The sequence below is a fragment of the Triturus cristatus genome, chromosome 10, assembly GCF_964204655.1.
Source record: "Triturus cristatus chromosome 10, aTriCri1.1, whole genome shotgun sequence".
Classification (NCBI taxonomy): Eukaryota; Metazoa; Chordata; class Amphibia; order Caudata; family Salamandridae; genus Triturus; species Triturus cristatus.
In genome coordinates this window covers 924,341,776-924,357,269 of record NC_140593.1, presented here as the reverse complement: position 1 = coordinate 924,357,269, position 15,494 = coordinate 924,341,776, and the positions used below count along the sequence as shown (strand labels likewise).

The window sequence follows — 15,494 nt, the reverse complement described above, 5'->3', positions numbered from 1 at the left end:
GAAAAATACATATTCTCATGCGAGTCATTATCTGTGTTTGTGTTATTTATTATTTGATTAATAATGTATATTTCGCCAATGCCTTTCCCCACCCAAAATATATTGTTGTACAAAATAAAATAGACAACATAGTGTCCAGGCTCCGGTCAGAGGGACCGTATTTTTCTCAGTGCAGGATGCGCTGGGGAAGAACTGGGAAATCATGCATATTTCTAGAAGAATTATAAAACGTGCATTCACATTGTTAACCAAGAAAGAACCAGGAAACCCATCATGTGCCTACTCATGGAACCTTTTTTCTGCCTAAAACAATAGGAGACAATACTGTACAAACTAAAATGGCACACATGGCCATAATGTTGGTACTCCTTAATAGGCAGCTTTATTCACTGCCTGAGGGACATCAGATTGCTCAAAGGCATAAGTGGGAAAATTGACTAATGACCACAGGATTGTGTATCAATTAATGACCTCCAATTTGTTAATACGTTTTTAAAAAGTACGTTTTTAAAAGATTCTCTTAAAATGTTTTTTCTTCCTCGAATGAAAATTTAGTGTAATTGATATATTTTATGTTCAATCTTCACAGAACAAATTCAAAGAGGATTGCAGAAATATATACCATAAATTAGAAAGAGTATGAGATCCCAGGGTTTTGAAAAATGAGGGAGATGGAAGATTTATGCAAATCATGAAGGGAGATGAAGCTTTCTGGGATCAGACAACCTAGACTAAAGCCGACTTACTTAGGGACACAAGGAGACTTCTTATGCCAGAAAATCGTGCTTCAGAAAGAGGACTTTGATAGTGGGGTGGAGGTTGTCAAGAGACAGGATATGGTTCATGTGATGGTCTGAAAGCCCAACCCCAACCTAAGTGACCCTGTTTTACACACATATCTCATTAATAATACAATCAATGTAAAAGAAATGTGCTGTTTACTATGGCAGCGAACTAAGAGGCTGTAGACTTAGGTTTTGGAGTTTCGACATGTCTCAAGTGTCAAATCATTACTGATATGATTGACTTTGGTTTTCAATGAAAATGGATTGGAGTGCCATTGCTGAACAAAGAAGCATTTATCCAATAAGAGAGGATGATTTGGCTATCTTAATGAAGTAAATATTGTATTACCAACTGAGTTTGCAGAGGTTGCCCAAACAAGTTAAGAGACAGGTATGGAACAGTTGGAAACTGCTGAGAGGGTCCTTGTGAGGGTTCTGGCTAAACAATCCACCTGTTTTTTTCAGTTTCTTGAACCTTTCCCTCTCCGTTTAGTATCAAGGTTAAAATAGTGTTTCCCAGGAAGGTAAGTCATCTTGAAGATGGACCTCTTTTTAAACTTGACTAGTTGTCTTGTTACATCACTTTATATCTCTGCTCAACAAACTCCTTCACCATTAATGTAGGCCTGTCCATGTCACAACAAATGGGTGAGGAATGGGCCCAGTGACGAAGCATACGACCCCTGAAAGTAGGGAGGTGAGGCCAGAGTACTATAAAATAATTCTGACACACAACCCTACGCTCTCATGATTCAAGACACTTGGCTGGTCATGCAGGATCCAACTCCCTCTCTGCCTGAGTAATGTTTGCGACACATTGGACGATTTACTTTAGTTAATAATAATAATTTGTACATTCATGTAGCGCGGCTTGTCACCCGTGAGGGTATCCAGGTGCTGTCCATGGGCACAGGGAGTGTAAGTAATTTGCCCAGAATCAAAGGATATTGAGCCACCATTGAGACATGAACCCGGATCCCCAGCTCCTGAGTCAGCGGCTCCGGCCGCTGCACCACATCCTGTAAGGGGAACGTATGAGGAAAGGAGATAGCATCACTTGTGTCCCACCTCACAAATTAATAAAAGAGAATTAAAAATAGCAGCAAAATGGATATAAGCTTTTGTTAAAATAATCTTTCTTAATTACTCAGAATATATTTTAGTTGTCATTGTATTAGGATGCGCTGTTATTTCTTTCCACCATTTGCACAATATAGTCGCCGTAGCTAACAGTTCGTGCCATGAGTGCATGTCTCAAAGCTCTTGCGGGTCACTTCTTAACCTTGTCATTCCTTCACAAAAGTTGCACGGTACGTTACCCTTTTTAAATCTTTTTTCGAGATAAATACATTCTCCTATCTAAGACTTTCTCTTTTTAGGTGTTCCAGAGAGGTTCAGATGGTTCAGTGGACTTTTTCCGCGAATGGATGGTCTACAAGAGAGGGTTTGGGAACCAGCTGTCAGAATTCTGGTTGGGGAACGATAATAGACAAACTTTAACATCAGAAGGTAAAACATTACATTTTGTAATGTCTCATATTTTTTGTCAGTACTCGAATGTTTGCACATTGGGACTGCTTCTGAACTACTCCTGTATTTTCATAAAAGTGATTATATGTATTAGTATCTGTTTGTAAATAACTTCTCAGTTCTCCTTGCCTAGCATTTTACCTGCAGCCTTCAACTCACTCCAAATATTTGTCAACGGTAAGTTATCTGTTCCACTATGTAATTGCACCCTACATTTTTAATTTTGACTACCTAGATATCGATCATTCTCAGCAGGGTCGACTTTAGAGCTGGTGTCACCTGGTACCACAATCTTATTGCCCCCCCCCATGACCACCTCCTCAGATTCCTTTATTAAAACACCGAAAAAAGGCCCCCCTCATCTTTCCATAGCCCTTCTCTCTTATATATTTAATTCATCTTAAAGTATTGGTGATGGTTGGATTATTTGATCCACTAAGCTATCCACCTAAAATGCAGATCTGATCTTTGCAGCAGGCATACTAACCATTTGTGCTACTTTATGGCCAGTCAAAACTGCCACTAGACAAAACCTACATCTCTCTCAACAGTAGGAACATTAATCACAAGAGTTATCTTGACAATCGTATTGCTACCTGGAAGCTGGACGTACAAGGGTCTCTTCTGCAGGTGCTTTTAAATTATAAGTTACTGCTAAAAACAGAGCCTCCCCTTTAAGGTCGGCGCCCAGTGCGGCAGCACAGATTGCTCTACCCTAAAGTCGCCCCTGGTTCTCCACTGTAATCAAATTGCGAAGTAATGTTAGTTTTGATAATTTAAATAGTTACTGCAGTTTAACCACCTCTATGACCTACAACAATTTTGTGGCCTAACCAGCTGAACTGCAGGGCTCGCAAAACTTCAATAGACCATAAGCAGTCATGTGAGCTTTACCTAACAGTCTCATCCTCAAATATTTTTTCTAATGACATGCCATCTTCCACACAGTTTGTTTTTCATAATGTATTACCCCAAGAATCCATACCTCTCCCTAGTTGCAAAACTTCAGCTTCACTGTGAACTGCAAAACATTTTCATAGACAGAAAATGTGATTTACATATGAGAGGAAGCTTCTGTTTTCTAGAGGTGAATTTAACACTTTTAGGCATTTGATTAATTCCCGACCTCTCTTCAATACAGTGCTCTCTTTTGAGGCACCAGTGCTTTGCACTTTTTGACATACTATGTCACAGTGGAATTGTCAAAAATTGCATCAATCTTTTGTTTCGGTTAATCTCACTGTATTCTACTGTTACACACATGCATTGCAATGAATTGAGTAACCTCATGCTGATTAATCTGGATAAAAATGTCATGCCTCTCAAATGTTGAGGAAGTTTCTACTTCACTTGTATTTTCCTTCATTTTTCGAGTTGATCATTTAAATTAGCTAGAAGATTGATGACATGAATAGTGCTGCATTGCATTGTACTAATTTATTGGGTCTGGATTTAAGTATGGCCTTTAGTTAAAAAAAATCATCTTTACAAATATTTGCATTTATTTTGGTATTTTGTATTACCATTCACATTCTGCCAACAACCACCACAGCACGCAGTAAGTGGACTGGGTCAGCTCACTTCATCTATTCATTGGCTCCCCTTGCTGTGAGTGGTGACATTTAGACTGTGCACAGTGCACACATTTCCTTTGCTGTACCATGGGCACTTGGGCCAATGTTCTCTCTTTTTTTTTTAACTAGCCATTTTTTTTCAAAAACGTTTTTTAAAATGTATTTATTTATTTTCGTTAGTGAGAGATCAGCAATTTTCCTGACATTGTTACTGAATTTTCATTGCTACTTGTCGTGTGCTGATTCTCGAGAGGGCAATGCTAATGGTGGCTGTCTTTAAATGGTTGCCCATACATGTGGACACATGTACATGCCAGGGCTGCCGTCTTGGAATTGGCTTTGTTCTAGCTCCTCAAAAACATTCAAAGTTGGCTGCCCAAGCATGCACAGGTATACACACTCAGGGACGCCATCTATAAACAGTTTTTATGAATGTTATAATTATATGCATTCTAGAGCATGGTCGAAGGCAGTGGAGCAGCAGCGCCAATTGCATATAAATGTTCAGTTACAGGATGCCATTTTTGTGAGAAACTGAACTATTGAGTGGATAGTAGTTGATCACAAGTAATAAAGGCACTATTCTTGTTAGGTCCAGTAATTTAATTCTGAGTTCAACCCTTGGTAGCTATGGCATAGAACAGGCATGCTTAACTTAAGAAAACGTGTAAGGCATTTACAACTAACAAACCAGTTAGATGGTCAAAAACCTATCACTATAAAAATCCCACTCCAATTTACAAAAATAGAGAATTCTTTAATGAACAAAATGACACCAAAACAACAAAAATCCAATAAGGGAAACCTGAGATATTTGTTTTTACATTTTTTAATAAAAATAGAACTAAAAAATGCAAAGCGCAAAATGTGGCCAACTCATCATGCTAGATCGGGATAAGGGTACGTTTTCAGACCAATTTAATTGGAGTGTGGGTCAGATAAAGGGGTTGTACTCTTCCCAGTCTAAAAATTACTTTCATGCTTAGAGAATGTACGAGAAGGTGGAGTCCTCAATGGAATAAGGCTTCTGATTGGATTCGAAGATGAGCTCATCAACGCCAGTTTGATGAAGGACCAGGTCTCTGAGAAGCCATTTACAAAGGCAGGAAAAGCTCTGAGCAGGAAAAGTAAGAATTTACTCCCAGGAAGGTGTTGATCGGTTGATGCTCGGCGTCAGGCCTGGTGAAGATTTCTACCTTCAGACTAAGACTCTTTTTTGGAAGTTGGATTTCCAAAGTTGGGCAAGGCAGCATGCTGGAACCAAAGAGGGTTGGACATTGTTGGATGCTGGTCAGTAACATGCCAGCTGAATCAGATATGTTTCTGTGGAGAAGAGTGTAGTAGGAGCTGCGGCGAAGTAAGGACTATCGGCAATGCACCTCAATGGATCGTATGCAGGTTAATCCTGGTCCAACAACAGTTTTTTGGACAGAAATTGAGCAAAAAGTTTTTAAGTCCCAGCTTTTCTGTTAGGCAGGAGGAGTACACTTTAACACCTGCCAAGGGTTCCAGCATTTCCGGAGGTCAGGACACACTCTAACAGAAACCACCAGCAGGGTCCAGGACAAGTCCGGTAGAAACTGTTCGGTTGGTTTCTTCAAGAAATATTGGTGTCTTGCAGCTTTTGTGTGTCTATAGTTTAACAGAAGGTCAGCCAAATGACCATTAAAGTCTACTGCTTAGTCCTAGGTACAAGTGGAAGCAGGTCCAGCCCTCAGAGTTCTCTTCACAGATCTCAATCGGCAGATGCAGTTTTTCTTCTGTCTTCCACAGGCCCAGAAGTGTTCTGAAGAGTGTGCCCAGGGATGCCCCGTTTATTATTGGCACTGGCCTGTGAGTGAGGTGACCCCTGGGCCCTCTCTAACCAATAGGGAAAAAGCACCTAGGGATAACTTTACCCACTTTTGTAGTAGTTCGTGTGTGCCCCTCTGCAAAAAAATCCCACAGAGCCATTCTCATCTTAAATCTGACATAACAAAAACTTTCCCTCCCATGTGCAGAGCTCCTGTGCCTAATTTACAGGTGTAGCAGGGAAATGAGCAACCCCTCCTCTGTGACACCCAACATTGGTTGTTAGTTCCTCTCTCAATGGGATTGGTATCAGACTGGCTAGAAGGACAATAGAGGGGCGATTTAAACCTGAACAGCCATGTAAATGCCTGTAGTCCTGTAGTCATGTTTTGTACCATCATCCTAGTGGTGGTACAATGTGTGTTGCAGTCCACCAGTGACTTTTAACTTACAGGCCCTGGGTGCTCTTTGTACCATATAGTAGGGGAGTTAGAGGTACGTCAAATATGCCAATTATGAGTATTGCAAATTTCAACATGTGTTAGGGGTCAGAGCATATGCACTGGGGCCTGGTTAGTAGGGTCCCATTGCACAGAGTCAAACAACAGAATTATCATTACAACAAATATGCGTGATCATGCAAAATGAAGAATTTTCCTAGAATCGCTATAACTTCAACTTCCAACGGATTTTAGTGGAATCAGGGTAACTGAGACCTACCTAAAAGATAGCAGATTGAAAATGAAGGATGAGCATGAGCATGTGTTTGGTTATGATTTTTTAAGAATTTAAGCAGTCTTGGAATTGTTCTTATGTATTCAGGGACCTGTGCACTGTTGATGTTCTTCGGTTTTGGGACATCCAATGTCAGTCTCCCTGTTCACCTTGTAATCATTGTCAAAGAATATCTAAACATGACTGACCATTGCTGCGCAGATTGTGCATGCATAGAAGACTTGTTTTAAATCACTTTAAAAACGTAGATTTCTGTTAATATGTGTTCAGATTTCATGCATTACAAATGCCATTCAATACATACATGTTTTAGGTGCCAGAACCTGGGGAATGGTTACCAGCAAATCAATCAAAATATGAAGGTAAGGTGTAGGGCTATGGACTAGTGCTGGGAGGATGAGCTTACCATACTTCTTATCAGCTTCATTTTATATCCATATATTCACATCAGGATTGCATGTTAATTTTTAGATCTTGCCTTGAAACAGCTTTAGCTGTCTTTGAAGCCTCATTAATTAAAAATGTATATAAAAATGTATACATTTACACATACATAAAGGAGCTTTGAATCTGTCTTCTTCATCCACTCATTTTTTCAGTGTCCATCCACATTTTTCTTCTTCCACCCTCCTTAGCATACAGCATGTGGCAATGGGTGATTCCATTTCAGCCAGCTAGCATTTTTCCGGAGTGCATGTTTGCTAAACAGAGATGTACTTCAATGTCAGGACTGGTATGGCAATCCCTTATTCATCCAGTAGTTTTGTCTTTCATTCTTTATCCTTGCTTATGCCTTTAAAGCATATCTTCTGATTACAGTAATTTAATCCAATAATACACTTTCTAGGCAACAATAGCAAGCATATATTACTGAAGGTTACTCCCTCTCCCTGGTGACAAATAGACATTAGCAGTTCAGTGCATGCAGGATGTAGGAAAAACATACCCACATCAAAAACAGGGGTATATTTTTTCATATGAGTGCTACACATTCCAAACACAATGACTGCGTTTGTTTGTGACAGGCACTGGCTCTGCCAACTATGACTAGAAAGTGAGGCTACACTCCAGACATTTGAAGAGGAATATTACCACAGACATGTGTGGACCCTGCTCTGATGCTTCCCTAAAATGTGTAGCTGAAGGTTAGCCATTTCCTAAAGGATTGAACTAAATCGATACCTAGTTAAAATATACTGCTGAGTGCTAACCCTGCCTGGGTTTAAATTTAAGAGAAAGTCCAAGGGCTCCAGAGAAGCTAATCCTGAGTACCCAGAATCCTTCTCAACCCCTACTAGTGGCTGCATAAAGGATGTTCAAAATCAATCTCGAATTGGAAAAGAAATGAATGGTTATTCTGCCTTATGACCACATTCTAACTATACGATAAATATAGTACGTGCACTGGTGGAATGTTTGTGTGAGATTTTTTCTAGGTGTATGCAATGTTGTTCCGTGCTCCTGGGTGTCACTTCTCTGATCAAGGAGTGCATATGTAAATATTTTTTGGTTGCAAACCCTTAAAGATCATGGAACTTGTTTAACTAATGCATCACAGAAATGACGATGAAATTTCGTGATGAAATAAACAAACTATAAACAACTGAAATTCTATGCAACTTTATTGAAATCAGTAAAAAAGGAACAAACATTGCGATACCAGTGCCCAGGGGACACACCCAATTCTTTAAGAGTTTGCAACCAAAAAATATTAACATATGCACTCCTTGATCAGAGACGTGACACCCAGGAGCACGGAACAACATTGGATACACCTAGAAAAAATCTCACACAAACATTCCAGCAGTGCACGTACTATATTTATCGTATATACTCATCTACTCTGATCTACAGAACAGAGCACGCTATTGAGAACCATGGCCTATGAACAGATATCGAACTTAACGGATATCAGAGCGGACACGTTCGCCTTCACAGAGGATGCAGCAAACAAGATTTACGCTCTTATACAAGAAGACATCACAGAATTCACATCAAAGAGAACCAAAGAACAAAGCATACGCCAATTACTTTATCTTTCGAAAAAAGCAATCAACCAGAGATTACACGCAAGCACCATGATCAAATATCACAAAGCTCAAAGAATTCCAAGGGGACTGAGAATCCCACTAAAACCATCACTATGTAAAAACATCCAACAGTTCAAGGACCGCTGGTTCGCGATACTGAACAAATGTTCTTTAGACTTGATCCTTCTAATCATAGAAGAATTATCCAATATACTAGAAGAACTCACCAAAGAAATAGAAATGGTGAAAACTGAACTACAAACCTCCTTGCCCATAGAAGATTGGAATAAAGTACTAGAAGACATCAATACTCAATTATCAAAACACACCCAAGAAATTAATGAAAGGAAAATCCGAAAATATAGGAGAGACACAATAGATTACAAGCTAGGAGAAGTCTACACCTGGGCGGACATATACACCAAACGGAGACAAAACAAACCATACACCTCAAATACAGATACATCTTCATCAGAAAGCGACATTTCAAAGCGACCGAAGAAAACAACAGAACAAACCACCCCAGCTACCACACTTAACAAAACATCTACATCCGTCTCTTTTTTAGAGGCAGGTACCATCAACGGGGAAGACCCAGGAGGAGTCAAAGAACCAGAAAAGACAAAAGAATTACCTCAAACAATTATGACAACATCCAAACAGAACAAGCAGAAGAAGGGGGACCAAAAACGACCTAGTAATAAACATCTCAGATTACCATTTGTCCAAAATTGATTCCAAAGTATTACAAAAAGGCACTTATTTCGTTTCCACAACACACACCATCAGTTTGGAAATGGAAATAAGTTTTTTCAAATTGATGAGAAAATTACGCCTAAGACATTATTTCGAGAACATCATAGAACACACTGCCTCCACTGCTGAAGACCACCTAAAAGGATTGAAGACAAAAAGTGCCTATAGGCACCCATTAGCCACAAAAGCCTAGACACATTTGAATCACTAGTGAAACAAGACCTCCAGAAATTCAATTTTCAGAAACGACAAAAACCCAAGAACCTCACACAAAAAGAATGGGGGATCCTAAAATCAATAGCTAACAAAACGAGCATCACTTGCCAAAAAGCAGACAAGGGTGGAGAATTGGTAATTTTAAACACCAATTACTATGAAGAACAAGTTGAAGCTCATTTATCAGATGAATACACCTACATGAAACTGGATTTTAACACCACTGAACAAATTCTTGAAGTCCTCACTAACACAGTCTAAAAAGCCATTGACATGGGAACTATCAACAAAAAAGTAAAGAAATACTTGATTCAAACAAACCCCAAAAGTCCTACCATATATATGGTACCAACAATACACAAACACTTGACCAAACCACCATTTCGACCCATAGTGTCTACAAGAAACAGTCTTCACGAACCAGAAAAGACAAAAGAATTACCTCAAACACGTATGACAACATCCAAACAGAACAAGCAGAAGAAGGGGGGACCAAAAACGACCTAGTAATCAACATCTCAGATTACCATTTGTCCAAAATTGAATCCAAAGTATTACAAAAAGGCACTTCTTTCATTCCCACAACACACACCAACAGTTTGGAAATGGAAATAAGTTTTTTCAAATTGATGAGAAAATTACGCCTAAGACATTATTTCGAGAACATCATAGAACACACTGCCTCCACTGCTGAAGACCCCCTAAAAGGATTGAAGACAAAAAGTGCCTATATGGCACCCATCAGCCACAAAAGCCTACACACATTTGAATCACTAGTGAAACAAGACCTCCAGAAATTCAATTTTCAGAAACGACAAAAATCCAAGAACCTCACACAAAAAGAATGGGGGATCCTAAAATCAATAGCTAACAAAATGAGCATCACTTGCCAAAAAGCAGACAAGGGTGGAGCATTGGTAATTTTAAACACCAGTTACTATGAAGAACAAGTTGAAGCTCATTTATCAGATGAATACACCTACATGAAACTGGATTTTAACCCCACTGAACAAATTCTTGAAGTCCTCACTAACACAGTCCAAAAAGCCATTTACATGGGAACTATCAACGAAAAAGTAAAGAAATACTTGATTCAAACAAACCCCAAAAGTCCTACCATATATATGGTACCAAAAATACACAAACACTTGACGAAACCACCATTTCGACCCATAGTGTCTACAAGAAACAGCCTTCACGAACCAGTAGGGAAATACTTGGACAAATACTTACAACCGAGCGTCATAAAAGCTTCAAAAATACCATCAGAAGACATTGGCCCATATTGAAATCGGAACCAGACTTTAACAACATATTTGAAAGGGAACCTATCTTCACATACACCAGAGCTAAAAACCTGGGAGAGATCATAAAAAATCCCACAGATTAGGATAAACATACCCGATACAAAGGAACCATAGCATGTTGGACCTGTAACAATTGTAACAACATCATACCCGGATCATACATTACACATCCCATGAAAGGACACACGATCAAATTGAAAGTAACAGCCACATGTGAAACCACTAATACCATATACTCGCTAAAACGTCCCTGTGGTAAAATCTACGTGAGACAAACAGAAAGAAAAATTAAAACACGCATTAACGAACACAAAATTAACATTAGAACCCAGAATTTAAAATCTACAGTGGCGAGCCATTTCCTTGAGGCCGGACACAATATAAGTCAACTTAAATTCAATGTCTTAGAAATTGTCACTAAATCCGAAGGCAAAGACAACCATAAAACATTATTACAACGCAAAAACTATTGGATACGTACATTGAACTCAATGAAACCACACGGGATGAATGACCGGATGGAATTTACGTGTTATCTCTGATTGATTGTATTTCATAACATCAATATGTCAAGAGTTGATTCACATAATTTGAAACCACTTGTTGTAACTATTTGATTTATATATTTTTTTAGACCAGATTCACATATTCATTCTTACTTAACACAGTCTTTTCTCACTATTAATTGCATGCAACCAGTCCTATGTTTATTTTCAATCACATTCGGACGCTTAATATTGACGTCCGTTACAACGTCTTCACGCTCAAGGAAGCATCGAGCACGTTTGCACACCGAACGCGCTAGGAAGTTCTAAACACCGTCCACATCACAGTAAGTAATAAAGGCGCACAGGATTATTTTCTCTTTTTTAGCCTCCTTCTTAACCCCTGTCACACCGCGGTATCTATGGGATCCACACAAACTTTTAATCACACGCACGAGTCGATTGAGCTCTTACAAACAGGGACGCACGCTTTTAACCGACAATGAACCTTTCTGTATACTCACGCCCACAGCAATATCCTTCAGTCACTTTAATAACCACACGAATAACGAGCTCAGGATTCATTACCCGCTCAGCAGAACTAACCATGATAATCACCTAACATCGCATGTTCTTCTATATCTCTGACACAACCAGATGTACTGGCGTACTAAGCTTAGCATACACATTGTTTTTTGCCCTTAGAAATTCCCCTGACGAAGGCTACAAGCCGAAATGCATCGGGATATGTAAGATCGTGGAACTTGTTAAACTAATGCATCACAGAAATGACGATGAAATTTCGTGATGAAATATGCAAACTATAAACAACTGATATTCTATGCAACTTTATTGAAATCAGTAAAAAAGGAACAAACATTGAGATACCAGTGCCCAGGGCACACACCCAATTCTTTAAGGGTTTGCAACCAAAAAATATTAACATATGCACTCCTTGATCAGAGACGTGACACCCAGGAGCACGGAACAACATTGGATACACCTAAAAAAAATCTCACACAAACATTCCAGCAGTGCACGTACTATATTTATCGTATATACTCATCTACTCTGATCTACAGACCGGAGCACGCTATTGAGAACCATGGCCTATGAACAGATATCGAACTTAACGGATATCAGAGCGGACACGTTCGACTTCACAGAGGATGCAGCAAACAAGATTTACGCTCTTATACAAGAAGACATCACAGAATTCACATCAAAGAGAACCAAAGAATAAAGCATACGCCAATTACTTTATCTTTCGAAAAAAGCAATCAACCAGAGATTACACGCAAGCACCATGATCAAATATCACAAAGCTCAAAGAATTCCAAGGGGACTGAGAATCCCACTAAAACCATCACTATGTAAAAACATCCAACAGTTCAAGGACCGCTGGTTCGCGATACTGAACAAATGTTCTTTAGACTTAATCCTTCTAATCATAGAAGAATTATCCAACATATTAGAAGAACTCACCAAAGAAATAGAAATGGTGAAAACTGAACTACAAACCTCCTTGCCCACAGAAGATTGGAATAAAGTACTAGAAGACATCAATACTCAATTATCAAAACACACCCAAGAAATTAATGAAAGGAAAATCCGAAAATATAGAAGAGACACAATAGATTACAAGCTAGGAGAAGTCTACACCTGGGCGGACATATACGCCAAACGGAGACAAAACAAACCATACAACTCAAATACAGATACATCTTCATCAGAAAGCGACATTTCAAACCGACCGAAGAAAACAACAGAACAAACCACCCCAGCTACCACACTTAACGAAACATCTACATCCGTCTCTTTTTTAGAGGCAGGTACCATCAACGGGGAAGACCCAGGAGGAGTCAAAGAACCAGAAAAGACAAAAGAATTACCTCAAACAATTATGACAACATCCAAACAGAACAAGCAGAAGAAGGGGGGACCAAAAACGACCTAGTAATAAACATCTCAGATTACCATTTGTCCAAAATTGAATCCAAAGTATTACAAAAAGGCACTTATTTCGTTTCCACAACACACACCATCAGTTTGGAAATGGAAATAAGTTTTTTCAAATTGATGAGAAAATTACGCCTAAGACATTATTTCGAGAACATCATAGAACACACTGCCTCCACTGCTGAAGACCACCTAAAAGGATTGAAGACAAAAAGTGCCTATAGGCACCCATTAGCCACAAAAGCCTAGACACATTTGAATCACTAGTGAAACAAGACCTCCAGAAATTCAATTTTCAGAAATGACAAAAACCCAAGAACCTCACACAAAAAGAATGGGGGATCCTAAAATCAATAGCTAACAAAACGAGCGTCACTTGCCAAAAAGCAGACAAGGGTGGAGCATTGGTAATTTTAAACACCAATTACTATGAAGAACAAGTTGAAGCTCATTTATCAGATGAATACACCTACATGAAACTGGATTTTAACCCCACTGAACAAATTCTTGAAGTCCTCACTAACACAGTCCAAAAAGCCATTGACATGGGAACTATCAACAAAAAAGTAAAGAAATACTTAATTCAAACAAACCCTAAAAGTCCTACCATATATATGGTACCAAAAATACACAAACACATGACCAAACCACCATTTCGACCCATAGTGTCTACAAGAAACAGTCTTCAGGAACCAGTAGGGAAATACTTGGGCAAATACTTACAACCGAGTGTCATAAAAGCTTCAAAAATACCATCAGAAGACATTGGCCCATATTGAAATTGGAACCAGACTTTAACAACATCTTTGAAAGGGAACCTATCTTCACATACACCAGAGCTAAAAACCTGGGAGAGATCATAAAAAATCCCACAGATCAGGATAAACATACCCGATACAAAGGAACCATAGCATGTTGGAACTGTAACAATTGTAACAACATCATACCCGGCTCATACATTACACATCCCATGAAAGGACACACGATCAAATTGAAAGTAACAGCCACATGTGATACCACTAATACCATATACTCGCTAAAATGTCCCTGTGGTAAAATCTATGTGGGACAAACAGAAAGAAAAATTAAAACACGCATTAACGAACACAAAAGCAACATTAGAGCCCGGAATTTAAAATCTACAGTGGCGAGCCATTTCCTTGAGGCCGGACACAAAATCAGTCAACTTAAATTCAATGTCTTAGAAATTGTCACTAAATCCGAAGGCAAAGACAACCATAACACATTATTACAATGCGAAAACTATTGGATACGGACATTGAACTCAATGAAACCACACGGGATGAATGACCGGATGGAATTTACGTGTTATGTCTGATTGATTATATTTCATAACATCAATATGTCAAGAGTTGATTCACATAATTTGAAACCACTTGTTGTAACTATTTGATTTATATATTTTTTTAGACCAGATTCACATATTCATTCTTACTTAACGCAGTCTTTTCTCACTATTAATTGCATGCAACCAGTCCTATCTTTATTTTCAATCACATTCGGATGCTTAATATTGACGTGCGTTACAACTTCTTCACGCTCAAGGAAGCATCGAGCACGTTTGCACACCGAACGCGCTAGGAAGTTCTAAACACCGTCCACATCACAGTAAGTAATAAAGGCGCGCAGGATTATTTTCTCTTTTTTATCCTCCTTCTTAACCCCTGTCACACCGCGGTATCTATGGGATCCACACAAACTTTTAATCACACGCACGAGTCGATTGAGCTCTTACAAACAGGGACGCACACTTTTAACCGACAATGAACCTTTCTGTATACTCACGCCCACAGCAATATCCTTCAGTAACTTCAATAACCACACGAATAACGAGCTAAGGATTCATTACCCGCTCAGCAGAACTAACCATGATAATCACGTAACACCGCATGTTCTTCTATATCTCTGACACAACCAGATGTACTGGCGTACTAAGCTTAGCATACACATTGTTTTTTGCCCTTAGAAATTCCCCTGACGAAGGCTACAAGCCGAAATGCATCGGGATATGTAAGATCGTGGAACTTGTTAAACTAATGCATCACAGAAATGACGATGAAATTTCGGGATGAAATAAAAAAACTATAAACAACAGAAATTCTATGCAACTTTATTGAAATAAGTAAAAAAGGAACAAACATTGAAATACCAGCACATTCTAACTATGTCTCAACATATATTTGTTTCAGGTTTATGGGTCCTTGAATTTTTTGGTAACACTGGACAGATCCAGTTTGACTTCAAGCATAGATCCAATGCCATCTGAAATGGCTTGCGACCATAGGAAAGATTCCTTGAGTAACAC

At 39.0% G+C, this 15,494-nt stretch overlaps 1 protein-coding gene across 1 annotated transcript in view; it reads left to right on the top strand.

The window, feature by feature from the left end:
• Nucleotides 1-15,494, top strand: part of LOC146796261 (ficolin-2-like) — a 198,305-nt gene that overhangs the window by 161,946 nt on the left and 20,865 nt on the right. Inside the window, exon 6 of the mRNA XM_085631287.1 lies at nucleotides 2,165-2,294. Coding sequence (XP_085487413.1) covers nucleotides 2,165-2,294 — 130 coding nt within the window. The remainder of the gene's footprint in view (nucleotides 1-2,164; nucleotides 2,295-15,494) is intronic.